The sequence below is a fragment of the Crotalus tigris genome, unplaced genomic scaffold (assembly GCF_016545835.1).
Source record: "Crotalus tigris isolate CLP2741 ecotype Arizona unplaced genomic scaffold, ASM1654583v1 scf7180000018350.1424685, whole genome shotgun sequence".
Lineage (NCBI taxonomy): Eukaryota > Metazoa > Chordata > Lepidosauria > Squamata > Viperidae > Crotalus > Crotalus tigris.
In genome coordinates, this window is record NW_024096959.1 from 1028426 (window position 1) to 1043954 (window position 15529).

Below are 15529 nucleotides of genomic sequence, written 5' to 3' on the forward strand. Positions count from 1 at the left end.
AGCTTTTAGAGACAATTAAACTGTATCACAAAAATGAGAAAATTCCAAAATTCCATGTGGCCTTTGAAGTCTTTGGGATATTGTTGTTAATAATCAGTCCAGTTCCTTATTTCATTTGTACAGAAGAAAGATGAAAACTCTGCTGTAAACACTAATGGAGTAGTCCCATCAGTTGGGAAAATGGTTGGAAAAGCAAGGAGAGAATGTCTTATGGAATCTGGAATAGTTTTGGGTTCTCTTAGTTCCTGGAGAATTATCATCTTTGGTCATGGATCAGGTTCACTACACCAGACAGACCTAGGGTGTAATCTGGGAGCATACTTTTTATTATTTATATTACTGGGGTGTAGAGGGCTGCTGCTGCTCCATTTTGCTGCTCCTACATTATTTTGGCTAGCCATGGATTGTCTCAGTTGCTATTGCCATAACTTTTAGGATAGTGACTTCTTTGCAGTGCTTATCAATAATTATTTTCTATTTCCTTCCTCACCCTTCCACATAGTCCAGTGATGGCGAACCTTTTAGAGACTGAATGCCCCAAAACCACCCCCTGCCCCAGCTCCGCCTCCCGTCCTGCCTGTTCCGCCCCTGCCCAACCCCTGCCCCACCCATCCACAGGGCCATGCACCGCCTCCTTGGTCCGCTGCAGATCGCCCAGGCAGCCCTGCAGCGCCATGGTAGCCACACTCTCTGCCAACACCCACCAGCATCATCTGCATGCTATGTCCCTACTGCCTGGCTATGTCCTTGGCTGTGGTGCTCCGTGCAGGCTGTGCCCAGGGGCAACTCTCCTCCAGGGGGGCTTCTGGTGAGGAGGGAACCTTGGGGGGGAGGCGGGGTTGGGGCAACGGCATGCATGCCCACAGAGAGGGCTCCGAGTGCCGCCTCTGGCACGCGTGCCATAGGTTCACCACCACTGACATAGCCTATTACCCAGCTGGCAGGTCTCTTGCATACCAGAGGAAAATGAGATGAAGAGGGAGAAAATGCACTGGGAGAACTGAGCATGTTGGAATGCTGCTCCTAGATTTTGAGATGCTTCTCTTCAAAAATCTAGTTTTTCCTTTCCTTTTTGGTTATTAGATAGCAGATGTCCATGTATCCCAGGAAGATGATATGTTATGAATACGGGGATAAAGTGGCAGACTCATGACTTAGTATGCTTCTCTTTGTCTTTTACAATGCTGTAGGAGTTTTTAAAATAATATTCCTGATGGTTAGATATTCAGAACCTTTGGGAATGGCATACAAATTAAGCAGATGAATGAACAAACACAACACCTCCACTCCACAATGTTCTGCTACAGTTTTTAAATATAGGCTTAGTGTTTTTCAGAAAAGCGTTAGACTTGTGTTCAGAAATAGCATGACAGATTACCAGTATGGAGCATTTCCATACTGGTGACCATTCACTTGGGCAACTTGAAATATGCTTAAATGCTCCACCCTAGAAGCCCATCTACACTCTATCAAGCCCATGGTTCTTTTTCTTCTAGCAAGTAACATTCAGGTGGGGAATCCAGCAACCATTTCCCTTAACCTGTCCAAAATTATTAAAGGCAGCACCAACTGCCTGCTTGATTATTGAAAATTGGAATCTGGCAGTTGAACTAGCAACATTTATGCCAGTCTACTTTTATATGACTCAAAGATTTTCCTGCTCTGTAAAGGGGAGGAGGAGGAGGAGGAGGAGGAGGAGGAGGAGGAGGAGGAGGAGGAGGAGGAGGAGGAGGCTAAGCATGGGCAAAGTGACAGAAGAGAAGGGAAAGCAAACAAGTAAAAGCCTAATGGAAAGAAAGATCTCTCTGCTCAGCAAGGAGAGGATTAAAAAAGCAGGATTTCAGCAGCTCTGGAATGAGTTTCCATAATTATATCATCCTAGATGTTATTCTGAAAACAAATGACATATCAGTCCAGTAGTAAAATCAAATATTGGTGTTCTGGTCAATGAAGCAGAATTGAAACGGGTGCTTTGCAGTTCTGTTTTGCAAATAGCTCTGTTTTGCAGCAAGGGTTTCTTCGTTTAGTAAACAAATGACTGATGGCATACTATGATACCCTTCATTTTCTTTCTCTTTGAGAAAGAGGTTGTAACAGCTTTTATACCAATGCACTGAAAAGCTTCCTGCTTATATCCTAAGGCTGATGAACTAATCCTTGTGTAATTCCCATGGTGATTTCACTCTGAGATCTCTAGAACAATGGCAACCACATGAAGTTTAAATGTACCTTGGAACCATTACAAAGACTGGACCTCTGCAACTGTAAGGGACAATTTGGGGCTGGGTGGGAAAAAAATGGTCCATTTGCAATTGTAAAGTTTCTGAGCAATTTTCCAAGTAAAACATGAATGAAAGGGACATTATTCCTCTTGCTCCTGTATGTAAGATCTGAAAAAAGGGTGGAGGGGAAGAACTGATGAAAAGAAAGTTTTGTTTAACTGGGATGTTTGGCTCAATGAGATCCAGCTGAGTTGGCAGAATCTGAGAGCCTTCCATCATGGATATACTATATGGCTGGATAAGCAGGAAAGATTTAGATGCCAAAAGTGACCCTACAGGGAATAATGAAAGAGATGTTTCAAAAAATGTATTTTAACCAAATCAGTAAATAGAGATTTATCAGTAAATCATATTTACAAAGCATACTCAGCATGGTTTATATTAGGGATGGCAAACAATTTATGGTGTATGTGTGAATGGTTGCATTTGACTTTTGAGTGATATACTGTATGCCTCATTTAAAAAATGGCCAGGTTTGATTTGATTTTAATTATACTAAATTAAATTGAACAATGACTAATGTGATTACTCTTAGTCTTACGTTCTTCTATGGTTACATTTCAGTGACAATTTTTACAAGCCTGCAGGGCTTCCAAGACTTTTGGGAGCCATTTGCAATGGGCCTCAGTTGCAAACAAATCTCTGTCCCAGAGGGCCTTTGGGCACTGTTTAATTTAATCAATACAACAAAACATTAAAACTGAATAATTTAAGATTAAAAATTTTTAAATGTAAAACCACATTATATAATTGCAAGATCCAAGATGGGGAGACTAAGTGTTGTTAATAAGGGTGTGTGTGTCCCTAAGGTGACCAACCGTCCTCCTTTAGGGAGGACAGTCCTCCTTTTGTAAGTTCTGTCCTCCCTCAAAAAGTGTCCTCCTACATGTCCTCCTTTTCGATATTTGAAGACTAATCTGTAGGGCTTTTTTCCCCTCATAGAATGCTCAGAACGGCGTTCCGGCACCTTTTTTTGATATTTTTTTTTTCAACTTTTGCATGAGCTGTGCTATTCCCCCTATTGGCTTTCGAAAGCCAATAGGAATTGCTGCTGAACGCGCCAAAACACCCGGCTGGCAAACTTTGCACATATAAGTTGTCTGCAGCGAAGGTGAATTGGCAGGAACTTTGCACCCCTCCCTGCTACCCAACTACACCATCTCCTAGTTAGTCCCAAAGATACCTGGAGGAGACTAACTTCCATTTAGGGATAGAAAAATAAAAAAAGAGCAAATGCCATTTTAACGATAAATTGAATAAGGAATTTCCATTCATCACATCAAAGAAGGATTACATTGTTTTCTGCAATATTTGCAGCGGAGAATTTTGCATTGCAGTTAGGGGCAGAGCAGCTATTATGAAACACTTGACCACCAAGAAACATAAGCAATCATCAGATGCATCTGCTTCCAGTTGTAAAGTAACAGGTTTTTTAAAAAACTTCAAAGTATTCTGAAGATGAAAAACAGTTAGCTGCAATGGAGGGAACATTTGCATTCCATACCATACCATAATTCACAATCAAAGTTTTCATAATATGGATTGTACAACTAAATTATTGAAAAAGTTTCACGATGCTAAATTTTCATGCACCAGGACAAAATGCGAGGCTATTATTAAATCAGTATTTAAAAATTACTGTGACAAAATACTTACAGAAGACTTGGAAACTGCAGCATTTGTAACGATTTTATCTGATGCATCCAATCATAATGAAACTAAATTGTATCCAATACTAGTAAGATATTTTAATGTTACCAAGGGCATTCAAGTAAACATTTTAAATTTACAATCCATTGAGGGCGAAATTGCTGAAATTTTGTCAAACCATCTATACAGAGTAATAAATGAAAATAATTTGAAATCCAAAGTTGTTGCCCTAACAGCTGTTAATACAAACACAAATTTTGGTGGGCGAAGATGCAAAGGGGTGAATAATGTGTATGTAAAATTACAAGATTTACTCCAAAAGAAAATAGCAGGAATAGGTTGTAATGCACATATTTTGTCAGATGCAATCAACACGGCGTCATGTGCCATGCCAATTGATGTAGAAGTAATAATAACTACAATTTATTTGTATTTTAGTCGTTTTAGTGTTCATGTGGCTACTTTAAAACAATTTTGTGAAGAAGCGAATGTTCAATACAAAGAACATTTAGGATATTCAAAAGTTAGATGGCTTGCTCTAACATCTGCTATAGAGCGTGTTCTACAATTATTTGAGTCTCTCCGTTCATATTTTTTAAGTTTAGACAAATTTCCTAAAATCCTGGAATCGTTTTTCAATAATGAAATAACTGAGATATTAATGTATTTTGTACATAATCAAGCATCTATTTTTCACAAAACGATTCAAAAGATTGAAGGTGAACACATTTCAGCTACAGAAGTTAGTCTTATTTTGAATGACTTTATCCTTCAATATAAAACTCGATTTGAAGAAAAATTTCTTCCTTTGGTTATAAAAAGAAAATTGTCAGACTTAGAGGAATCAAATCTGGGCATAACGGAAAAGTTTATCAAAGAAGTGCAGAATTTTTACCAAACATGTTTTCAGTATATTGAAGAATGGTCTGAAACAAACATCACAGGAAATAACAAAAATGGTGTTTTTTGACTTCATCGCAAGTATATTGAACAGATATTGAATCTTGTGTTGCGTTTTTATCTAAAGAAATGCCAGACATTAAAATAGATGACAATTGTCTCTTTGAAGAAATTAGAAGACTGAATGTATTTTTAAATTCTGAAAAATTAATACAATGGGAAAATAAACACGATGAAATTGATAAAAGATGGGTGAAAATATTCAGCCATTTCAAAAATGAACATATTCCATGTGAAAATTTATTTATTCTTGTTCAATTTACGTTGTACTGCTCTGGAACTAATGCAGCAGTTGAAAGGGTTTTTTCAATTGCTAATGATTTTTGGAAAAGTGAGAAATTGAGATTGAATGTTGATACTCTAGCTGCAGCACTTGCAGTAAAATTCAATATGAAGGATATTTCTTGTTCAGATATTTCCAATATATTGTTAGAAGATGATATATTGACAAAAATATTCATTCAATGGAAAAGTACTCATTTAAATAATAATTAATAGGCATGTAAGCATAATTACAATATAAAATGTTATTGTTACACGTTTTTTATTATGCGTTTATCATATTATAGTTTATTCTGTATTATTGTTGCAATGAATAAAATGTTTCTTTTATTTACGATATTTTTTTCTTCAATTTATTTGTGTCCTCCTTTTCATTGTAAAAAAGTTGGTCACCTTAGTGTCCCCCACATAAGGTTGCATAATCAGATTTGCAGAAGACTAGAAGGTTTGGGGCAAGGTTTCCTCACATCTGGGGACAATATGTTCCACAAAGCAGGGCTGGTGGGAGAAAAATCCCTCTTGCTAAACTGAAACAAACAAAGAAACAAATAATTCTGGTTTCCTTTAGACTTTGTCTTCTTAACAATGGTGGAGATAGTCAAAGTGGAAAGCATGGTGGCCCTTAAAAGATATTGAGGGTAGCAAATAGAAGCCAACTAGAGGTTTCAATTGTATTCACGACAAATAATAAATCACTATGAGTGCTATATGAATTCACCCCAATATAATTTTAATTACTTACCTAAGCATCTAAGAGATGAAAACCTTGTCCTGTATGTTTGATATTAACATGTGACCAAAAGTCATGCACCAAAGTCACTCTGATTAATCATACATCTGACACCTTCTACTGCAGGTAAAGCTATTAGTGATTAAATTGCTTATGCTCACTTTTAAATGACATTTAGTGAATGCTGTTAATCAGTTTATGAATTAATTTATTTCTTTCCGCACAAAGATACTTGAAACTTTGAAATTCTGAAGAATATGCAGCCTTAGAATCAGAATTAGTTCTCATAATGATTAAATAATATTTTTTACAAACAGATTCAACTCTATCCTGAAAGTTTTTGATGACGGCAAAAAGAAATTGGATCTAGGAAGACTTGTATGGGCAATTTTAATTAAAATAAATTACATTTTATTGCTACAAATCACTGTTTGGCTCAGCACATTTGAAAAATCCATTTAATGCTATCTAGATTGCTCTAATATTGTTAAAGAATAGGCTACCAACACTAAATTAAAAAAAAAGTAATGGAGCTAAGTATCTAATAGGTTATGGTATATATGGCACATGGTCTTAGTATTTTGTATTTTGATATGGCCTTATGTCTAAACAAATTTAATTTTATTACTGCTGCTATAAGATACAGTGTTATTTGCTTCAGCCTATTACTACATCCTTAACACGGTGTAAATATCAATCCTCTATGAAATCCATCGTTTTCAATGCAATGATGATGTTGCCTAGTTGGGTAATGAAACTTCTGCAAGCAAACTATGCTCAAAGAACACCAAGAACTCCTCAATTCAACGCTGAGCTGCAGATATTCTCTTAATAACATTTCAGAAGTCTTTATCACTTACGGACACCTTAACTGTATACTTATTCAGGTTTTGTGAATATCTGAATAAGTTTTATTGTTATGTTTCAGGATTTGGCTATGACTCTGGCTTTTAATAGAATGGCAAGAAGTTTAAGTGATGGTGGTTTATTAGTATGCTTTCATGGTATGCTTTTGTGAGTTTTATTGATATTATATTATGATATTTTCCAACTATGACATTTATTGCTATAATGTGCCTAAGAGGGTTTAGAAATATTTAAATCTCAAAAGCTATATACTGTAAATCTGAAAGCCTGCTTTCCTTATGCTTCAAAGTAAAATCTATATTTAGAGCTATGCATTTTTGGCAGATGCTTCTGTCCATGTCTGGAAATATTAGAGAAGTTGGTTACCTAAAGAAAATGCTGCCACACATTTCATAAATACAGGATTGTTTTCTATTTACATTTTAATACTTTATACCCAAGAAATATTTTGCAGGCTATAAGTCACATCCTCTTAATAGGAGGAGGCACTTTGTAGGACCAGGGGCCCTCGGCAAGTTTAGAGCTGTCTCTGACCATGGATACGGAAAAGTGATGGCACCATTAAATGCACTATTTCTTGCCTTTTTAAGATGGGAAATATATGAAGGCTTTAGTGCAGGGGTGTCAAACTGCAGACCCGTGGGCCAGACACGTCACGTGGAAGCCACGCCCACCCCATTGCCGGCAATGGCAAAACCGGCCCGATACGTTGCATGATGTCATGTGACGTCACGAGTTTGACATGCTTGCTTTAGTGGAAGTCTTAAATAAGTGCACCACAGTGAAAACACAAAAATCCTTTTAATTGCCCTTAAACCAAGATGATTTACTTTCTTTGTGATCTTTAACACCCCCCCAGGTGCTTAATACATCTCCTGTTGACAAAAGAGCGGCTTCTTTTAGATCTCAAATAATTTCTCTCTAAACATATTGGAATAAATATTGTGGAAAGGCAACTGTCAAATTCTGTCAGTTACTTTTTTCTAAGGCAGGGACATATATCTGAGCTTTTCATGAAGCAACTCCACAGTAGGAGAGATATCCGGTGATTTTTTTTTTTTTTTGAAATATTACCTTTTCTTTTTTAATTATTGGCCTAGGTTCAAAAATTAGCATTTCTAGTGTCTACTCTCCGAGGCACTGGAGAACATCGATGCTTGTATCAAAGTAAACGGTGTTTGGATCAACAATTTAAGGTATGCTGATGATACAGTTCTGCTTGCCAGTAAGCATGAAGACCTTCAGCTCCTCATCAACAGTCAAAGAAATATCTTAAAAATACAGCTTGAAGCTTAACACCTCATGGACCATTGTGCTTTACATGACTAGATACTGGGCATGAGGTTTAAGGGATATCCAGATCCTGATAGTCAGTGGTACTGAAGGAAGAGATGCATAGAATATATCAGAATGATATATACAATCCTCCTTTCCTTAAGCACAGAAAGATGCTACATTAAGTTATGCATCTCTATATGATGCTTTACAGTACATGATATTGACCCTGCTCCTTGGAGGGAAAAGGAAAAAAATTGTCTTTTTAAGGATAGCTCCTAAAATTGAACAAGTTGAAAGGATCACGCATCTCAGTTCTAATTTACATGAAAGCTGGGACATGACCACTGAAGTAAAGATTAGGACAGAGAAAGCTCAAACAGCATTCTTCAAAATGAAAAAGGTCTTCTGCAGTCAAGACATAAGCCTAAGACTGAAAATCAGGCTTGTCAGATGGTATATTTTTTCTATCCTGCTCTATGGAATAGAGAGCTGGTCTCTGACAGAAGGCCACCTGAAGAGACTAGAAGCATTTGAAATGTGGATTTACAGGCGGCTGTTTCGTATAAGCTGGGTTGACAAGATCAGAAATGAGGAGGTGATTAGCTGCCTGGGAAAGCCAAGGGAAATCATCAAAACAATTAAAAAATGAAAATTAGAATATTTCGGATATGTGATGCGACACCCAGAAAAATATGGCATACTCCATTTAATCCTTCAGGGAAAGATTGAAGGCAAATGAGGTCCAGGCAGAAGAAGAGCATCATGGCTTCAAAATCTAAGGGATTGGTTTGGATAAAACTCAGCAGCACTTTTTTTTGTGCAGCTGCTGATAAAAACAGGATTGCCAACATGATCGCCAACATCTGATAATGGATATGAAGAAGAAGTGTTTAATATTGATACATTGAAAATATTGATACATAACTTATTTTCAAATAGCATGTAGTACTTTTAGCACCTAGATCACGGGTATCAAACCCGATCATGTCACATGACATATCATGACGTATAGCGTTTTGCCTTTGCGGAGCCGGGGTAGGCGTGGCCTGCACATGACGCATCTGCCCCATGGACCGCCAGTTTAACACCCCTGACCTAGATTGTTTTGGCCTCTTCTTATAAATAAATGTTTTGTGTTAAAAAATCCTTTAATAGTTTTGTTATGAGAACTTTATTTAATTCTGATAGTCCTATCAGGAAAGGGTCATGGAATAAATAATCTTAGTGCAGTTTATTTACTATAATATACTTTTTGTCTCCTGCTGACTGCTGGACTAGATAGATTTTGAAATAGTGCCTAGAAAATGGAATACTTTGCCACTGTTTCATTCTTATAGCTTTGTGCCTAAGGCAAGACTAGAAGTAACAATCTCCCAGTTTCTACTCTTGTGCCTTAACCACTACACCAGACTGTTTCTTTGTATAATGCAGTTTCCAAAAACCCTTACTCTGAAAAAATGGACATATTCTGAAAAAAATCATCCTGTTTGTCTGAAGTTATCCTGAAGCTCTGCGGCTTTGTTGGTGGCACCTTTCTGTCAAATTTCCAACCATGGTTTATTTTAGTGGATATTTTTTCTCCATGTTTAAGAGACCCACATCAATTAGATACTACAGAAAGTGGTTCCATGAGATCAGCACCATTTTGCCCTTAACAACACCCTCTGGAAGAGTTCTATGAAGCTATGCCATCCATTCCAACATTTGTTAGAGAAACTCTCTAGCTCTTTTTATTTGAAATAAGATAAACTACATTAAAAAATCCAAGAAAAATAAAAGCTAGTCTAAACCATCCACATTTAGTATATGGTTTCTAATCAAATGTTCTGCGTAGCCCTAAAGTAAAATAGGATCAAACTACAGGTAGTTATTGATTCATGACTATTTATTTAGCATTGAATTTATAGCAATATGGGGAAAAAAACCTAACTTATGAACAGTTCTTGCACAAACAACTATCACAATGTCTCTGTTGTCACATGATTGTGATTCAATGGCAACCAGCATGTGTTCATGACAGGGTCACATGATTGCCATTTGTGACCTTCCCAGCTGGCTTCCAACAAGCAAAGTCAATGTTTCATTTAACAATCACAGTCATTTTCTCAATGGCGACAGCAAAATAATAATAGTAATAATAATAATAATAATAATAATAATAATAATAATAATAATAATAAATGATGAAGATGCACTGAAATTAGTATATCAGGAAGGCTTACTGGCTACTGGAGAGACCAAACTGGCCTACAAAAAGACCAAATGAAGAACAGAATAGAGGAATAGGAAGACAAAGCACTACATGGCCAATACATTAAAAAAATAGTTGGGAAAGCAGATAATAACAAGACCTGGCAATGGCTAAGAGCAGGAAAATTGAAGAAAGAGACCGAGGGACTAATTCTGGCTGCACAAGGCCAAGCCTTAAGGACAAATGCATATAAAGTCAAAATTGAGAAGACAGCAACAGACAATAAGTGCCGCCTATGCAAAGAAGCTGAAGAAACAGTGGACCACCTGGTAAGCTGTTGCAAGAAGATTGCACAGACTGACTATAAGCAGCGGCATGACAAAGTAGCAACAATGGTGCATTGGAAGATCTGCAAAAAATATCATTTGCCTGTAAGCAAAAACTGGTGGGATCATAAAATAGAGAAAGTCATAGAAAATGATAAAATTAAACTGCTCTGGGACTTCAGAATTCAAACAGACAAGCACCTGCAACATAACACCCCAGACTTAACAATTGTCGATAAGAAAGACAAAAAAGTCTGGATAGTGGACGTGGCAGTGCCTGGAGACAGCAGAATAGACGAGAAAGAACCGGAGAAGATAACAAAATACAAAGACCTACAAATAGAAATAGAAAGACTGTGGCAAAAGCAAGCAAGGGTAGTACCAATAGTCATAGGCTCCTTGGGTGCAATCCCAAAACAACTGGAGCACCACTTGAACACCATTGGCACTGACAAATTTGCTATTAGTCAATTGCAAAAGGCGGCCTTACTAGGAACTGCTTCCATCCTGCGACTATATCTGTAATACCATCAAACATCCACACTGCCTATCCCAGGTCCTGGGTAAGGACTCGATAGGTAGACAAAATGCCAAATCCAGTCTGAACATCTGACTGACTGTGCGATGATCCATAATAATGATAATAATAATTGGGCACAACACACTTAGCGATTGCATTAATGACAGAAGTTGGGTCCTAATTGTGGTTGCAAGTGAAGGACTACCTGTAATATAACTTATCATCTGAGTTGTGAATAAAAGTGATACTGTTGGTCAGGAATGGAAAAAAAATCCAATCCGTATGTATTTGTGTATGTGTTTGTGTTTTTTCTCTCTCTCTCTGTGTATGTGTCTATGCATGTGTAAATACACTATCCTGCCGCTTTCAGATACCAACACTATTACAGCATACAATATTCAGCAGCACTCAAAATTTATCAAATGACAGTCTGCGCTATAAATTAGATTTAATGAGCACTTAGTTTGTCACATACAATGCTCTTAAACATGCTAGTCTTCCACATACTAACCTTTTAAGCTCCTGTAAACCAACAATAATTCTGTTAGATTCTCTAGGATGTTTAATGACTGTAACTCACCCTCCTTATGCTGGTCTATTATCGCAATAAAGATTTGATTTGATTTAATTTGTGGGATTTTTTCTTGATTGGTCATCTGAGTTTCTCTCTGGTAATTTGGATGGAAAGTGTTAGTATAATTTTTTTACATTTTATTATGCATAATAATGTGTATATCTTTGTAAGATATACACAGTCATAAAATGTGCAGTTTTGCCACCAATTTATCCGTATATAGAATATTTTTTTACTCAAATATTCCAATATAAACATTTTGAGATTTTTTTTTTTCGTTAACAGATATATTTCTTTGTTCATTTGGATTTTGCTACAGGATTATATTCCAATGTGCCAATAAGAGACAATAAGATACAATTTGCCAAAAAGATCAGCAGCCAAATAACTACTTTGGACTAACACTGTAGTCACTTGGCTAATTGTAATATCACCATACACTAAATAAATAATACAAAAGGAATCAGTTGCATAATTATGAAAAAAAATCAAGTCCCAAAGAATTTTTCCTCCTCTGTTTATTTGGGAATAGCATCTATTGATGTCTACTAGGATGTTTTTTAGGTTCCTGGAACAACTGTCAGAATGAATACTTGTTAGAATAAATCAGAGACTGTCCAGATAAATATTTATATTTGAAATCCATAAATCAAGACATCAGTGCTATCGAAGTTCAGTTATTTCTTTAATAACTTTCCCACAATTGATTGAAGAATTCCAAGTTTGATGATCCCTGCTGTAAAGGAAATTACAGTCCACTTTCATTGTCTGTATTGAGTTGCTCCCTGAAATATCCCATCACCTAGAATGATAATAAGAAGGCAAAAATTGGCAGTTACCTACAACATTCTGGAAAAATCTAGAGAAGTCTTTCAATGGACTTTACTAATTTAGTCAAGCCACTTTCATAACATAGTTTTAATACTTGTAACATGTAATTTACCATACATCTTTTCCACTTCTGACATTTTTTGAGAATAGAATCTGTGAAATGGCGTATTGTTTTTAATAAGAAACAACACAGAAACAAGAGAAACAAAATAATCATTAAGAGCAGTTGGTTATTCAAAACAAGCTTTTTAATAGTCCAAGTTATACCAAAGGAAATCCTTATAAAAACATTTTTTCCTTATTCAATTCACTATTTGCTACCAAATGAATTGTGGAGAAAAGTTATTCAAGAAAAAAACTGAAACATTATCGCTATTGCTATCCATTCCCCAAGGCCAAAAGTAATTATTTTAAAGAGATCAACCTTGATCTTTTCTGTTTCAATCAGAAGAAAGTACTCCAGAAGTGTTGGACTACAATTTACTTCATAATTCCCAGAAAGCAACCTAGACCAATGGCAAAAATATTTCTGCCTTATTTTCCCAACCTTATTTCAGCCTGCCAATAACTCTAAACACTTTAGAGAAACAGAGCAAAAAATATATGGAATAAAATCATAAAAAATTAAGAACTTTGGCTGATTTGATATTGAATTTAAATTATTTTTAAGGGATTGGGGAATGAAATATTGGCAAGGTACAAGTGCCATAAGTTAATATAGAGGCAATACTTCTAACTAATATTGTGCAGACCGGTTGTCTTGCATTTTTTCCTTATCATATCTCATTCAGTTGCTGGCAGATAATTTTTTTAGAAGATCTTTCAAAAGAGAATAGAGTAGTTTTATTGCACTTATTTAGTGACATATTTTTGAATGCCAATTTTCCATTGTTTGGACAGCTCTCCAGTAGCTTATAGCCTTTCCGCTACCCATATATCAATAAAAGGGACAACAACAGGAGGGAACTTCTTCCACTGAGGCTACTGCCCAGGTGGAAGTCCTCGCCTTATGAATTTGTTTACATTTTCTTTCACCCCATTTTCCTGCCTGCAAATTTGGTAAACACTGCTGCAGCCAAAAGACTTTTTTTGCTGAGCTTTATCTGAGCATTTGAACAACCCAGTGTCACATTTAATAGCAATAATTATTCCAGAAGAAGGATTTTACATTTGACACTCAAGGAATACAAATTCCATTTATTGGCAGTGGTCCAAATGTTATCCTCAAACGTTCAGTATTAATATTGGCAAGATCTATGAATAATTTACCTGCTGAGTAGTTTCTGGTCTATTTGTATGGATTTGCCAGTGCTTGAGTTTCTGAATTTCAACCATGGAACTGTTTCCCTTTTTCAATTGCTGTTGGAACAAGAGGTGTTCTTCCTGGCTTGGTGGGATTTTGGGCTTGACAATGGTGTATGTGACCTTGTCCTCATAACTTCTGTCTGCAGAAGCGAATGGAAATGATGAGGGAAAATCATCAAAAGCATCCTTGGATTTCTTGGTAAGGAAGTGAGATACAATCCATCTCAACACAGCATTGCTATTTCTGAACACATGGGACGAGCCACATTTGGGTATAATATTTGGAGAGCAAAAGATGAAAACTTTTGTGAATGGGCCAGAATTTTTATCCCTGGTTTTGTTTTGCTTGTATATGTGTGTGTGTTTGTGCATTTGTGTGTTTCCTAATCACTTTCACAATGCTTTAAGGGCCACACTATAATTTTCAATGTTTTCTAACTAAAATGTTGGGAAATTGTGCTGCTTCTTTTCAGTAGTTTCACTAAGAACCATAAAAACAGATGTCTGGGGTCCCCAGATGGCTCTGGGACCTACTGGATATTGTCCAGTAAGGCCTAGTTCTCAGAGGCAAATTATTTTATCCTTCTTCAAAGTTACTAATCAATAGGACATTTAGCCATATGCCTCATTCTTCACTCATCATCAGCAAACTACCTTCACTCTGTTCAGAAACAAATTTGTCCCATGCTCAACATCTAATTGAGATATTAGAATATATTTTGATATTCTAGATTTAATTGATAAATAAACTTATTCATACTACATTGAATTGTGAAAAAGTAATATCTAGTTGGTGTGTGAGTGTGTGTGTGTGTGTGTGTGTGTGTAAGTCAGAGAGAGAGAGAAAGTAAGAGAGAGAGAGAGAGAGGGAGAGAGAGAGAAAGAGAGAGAGAGAGAGAGGGAGACAGAGAGAGAGAATTCTATATCTACCATTCAGTTTCATGGCCATTTCTTTGATTAATTCACTCTCATTAAATTTAGTTGCCATTGGAGTTCCTGTAAAGAGATAGCACAATGCCATTAGCTAATTATGAAACACAAGTCAGGAAGTACTGACACATTACATTAAGGGTGGGTGGCTTGGTTCAAAAAATAAAAACAGAAAATGTAGAACTATCACGATAGTGTCCTGCAGAAATCAAATAAAATCTCTGTCACACATTTCCAAAGATATTCCTGTGTTCTTTTTCTTTTCTAAGCAAATTATATTCAACTATGTAGAGAAGATAAAAAATTGTCTGTAAGTCTGCATGTTGCAAAAATGAGTCACAGCAAATGATGTAGTAGAATAAACCAATATGTTGTCAGAGCTCTGGATGGCTTAAGTTCACACTAATTAAAGAGTAGTTGCTTCCTATACAAGCCTGCCTGCTTTTAAAGATCCAGTTTGGAGGTTCTTCTGTGGCTGAGGTAGGACTGGTTAGATAACTATGAGGAACATTAAAGGGGACAGGTCTGATTTTACTGATACCATTGGGTGCCTACACTGAATACCCTCCTGTTTTCTGGTTAAGACATGCCCTGGTAACCATTTTTATGCTATGTCTTCATCCACAGGCCATTGCTAGTGATTTAACTATTTCATTAGTTTATCAAAATGTAAAATACAGAGATATAAAAAAAATGAAAATAATGGGAAAACAGGAAAGGAAAAGGGGAACAGGAAAAACTGTAGGATAAAGGGAAAAAAAACAAAGAAAAGCATTGACTTCCAACTCCTTTTGGTGCAGTAG

General features: G+C 36.4%; 1 protein-coding gene across 4 annotated transcripts in view; it reads right to left on the reverse strand.

Moving 5' to 3' along the window:
• Positions 1-11517: 11517 nt before the first annotated feature.
• BANK1 (B cell scaffold protein with ankyrin repeats 1) overlaps positions 11518-15529 on the reverse strand; it is a 138115-nt gene continuing 134103 nt past the window's right edge. For all 4 annotated transcript variants that reach the window (XM_039350712.1, XM_039350711.1, XM_039350714.1 and 1 more), the window contains 3 exons: positions 14727-14792; positions 13761-13936; positions 11518-12462 (listed from right to left, as the gene is read on the reverse strand). In XM_039350712.1, coding sequence (XP_039206646.1) covers positions 12409-12462; positions 13761-13936; positions 14727-14792 — 296 coding nt within the window. In that variant the 3' untranslated portion in view covers positions 11518-12408. The remainder of the gene's footprint in view (positions 12463-13760; positions 13937-14726; positions 14793-15529) is intronic.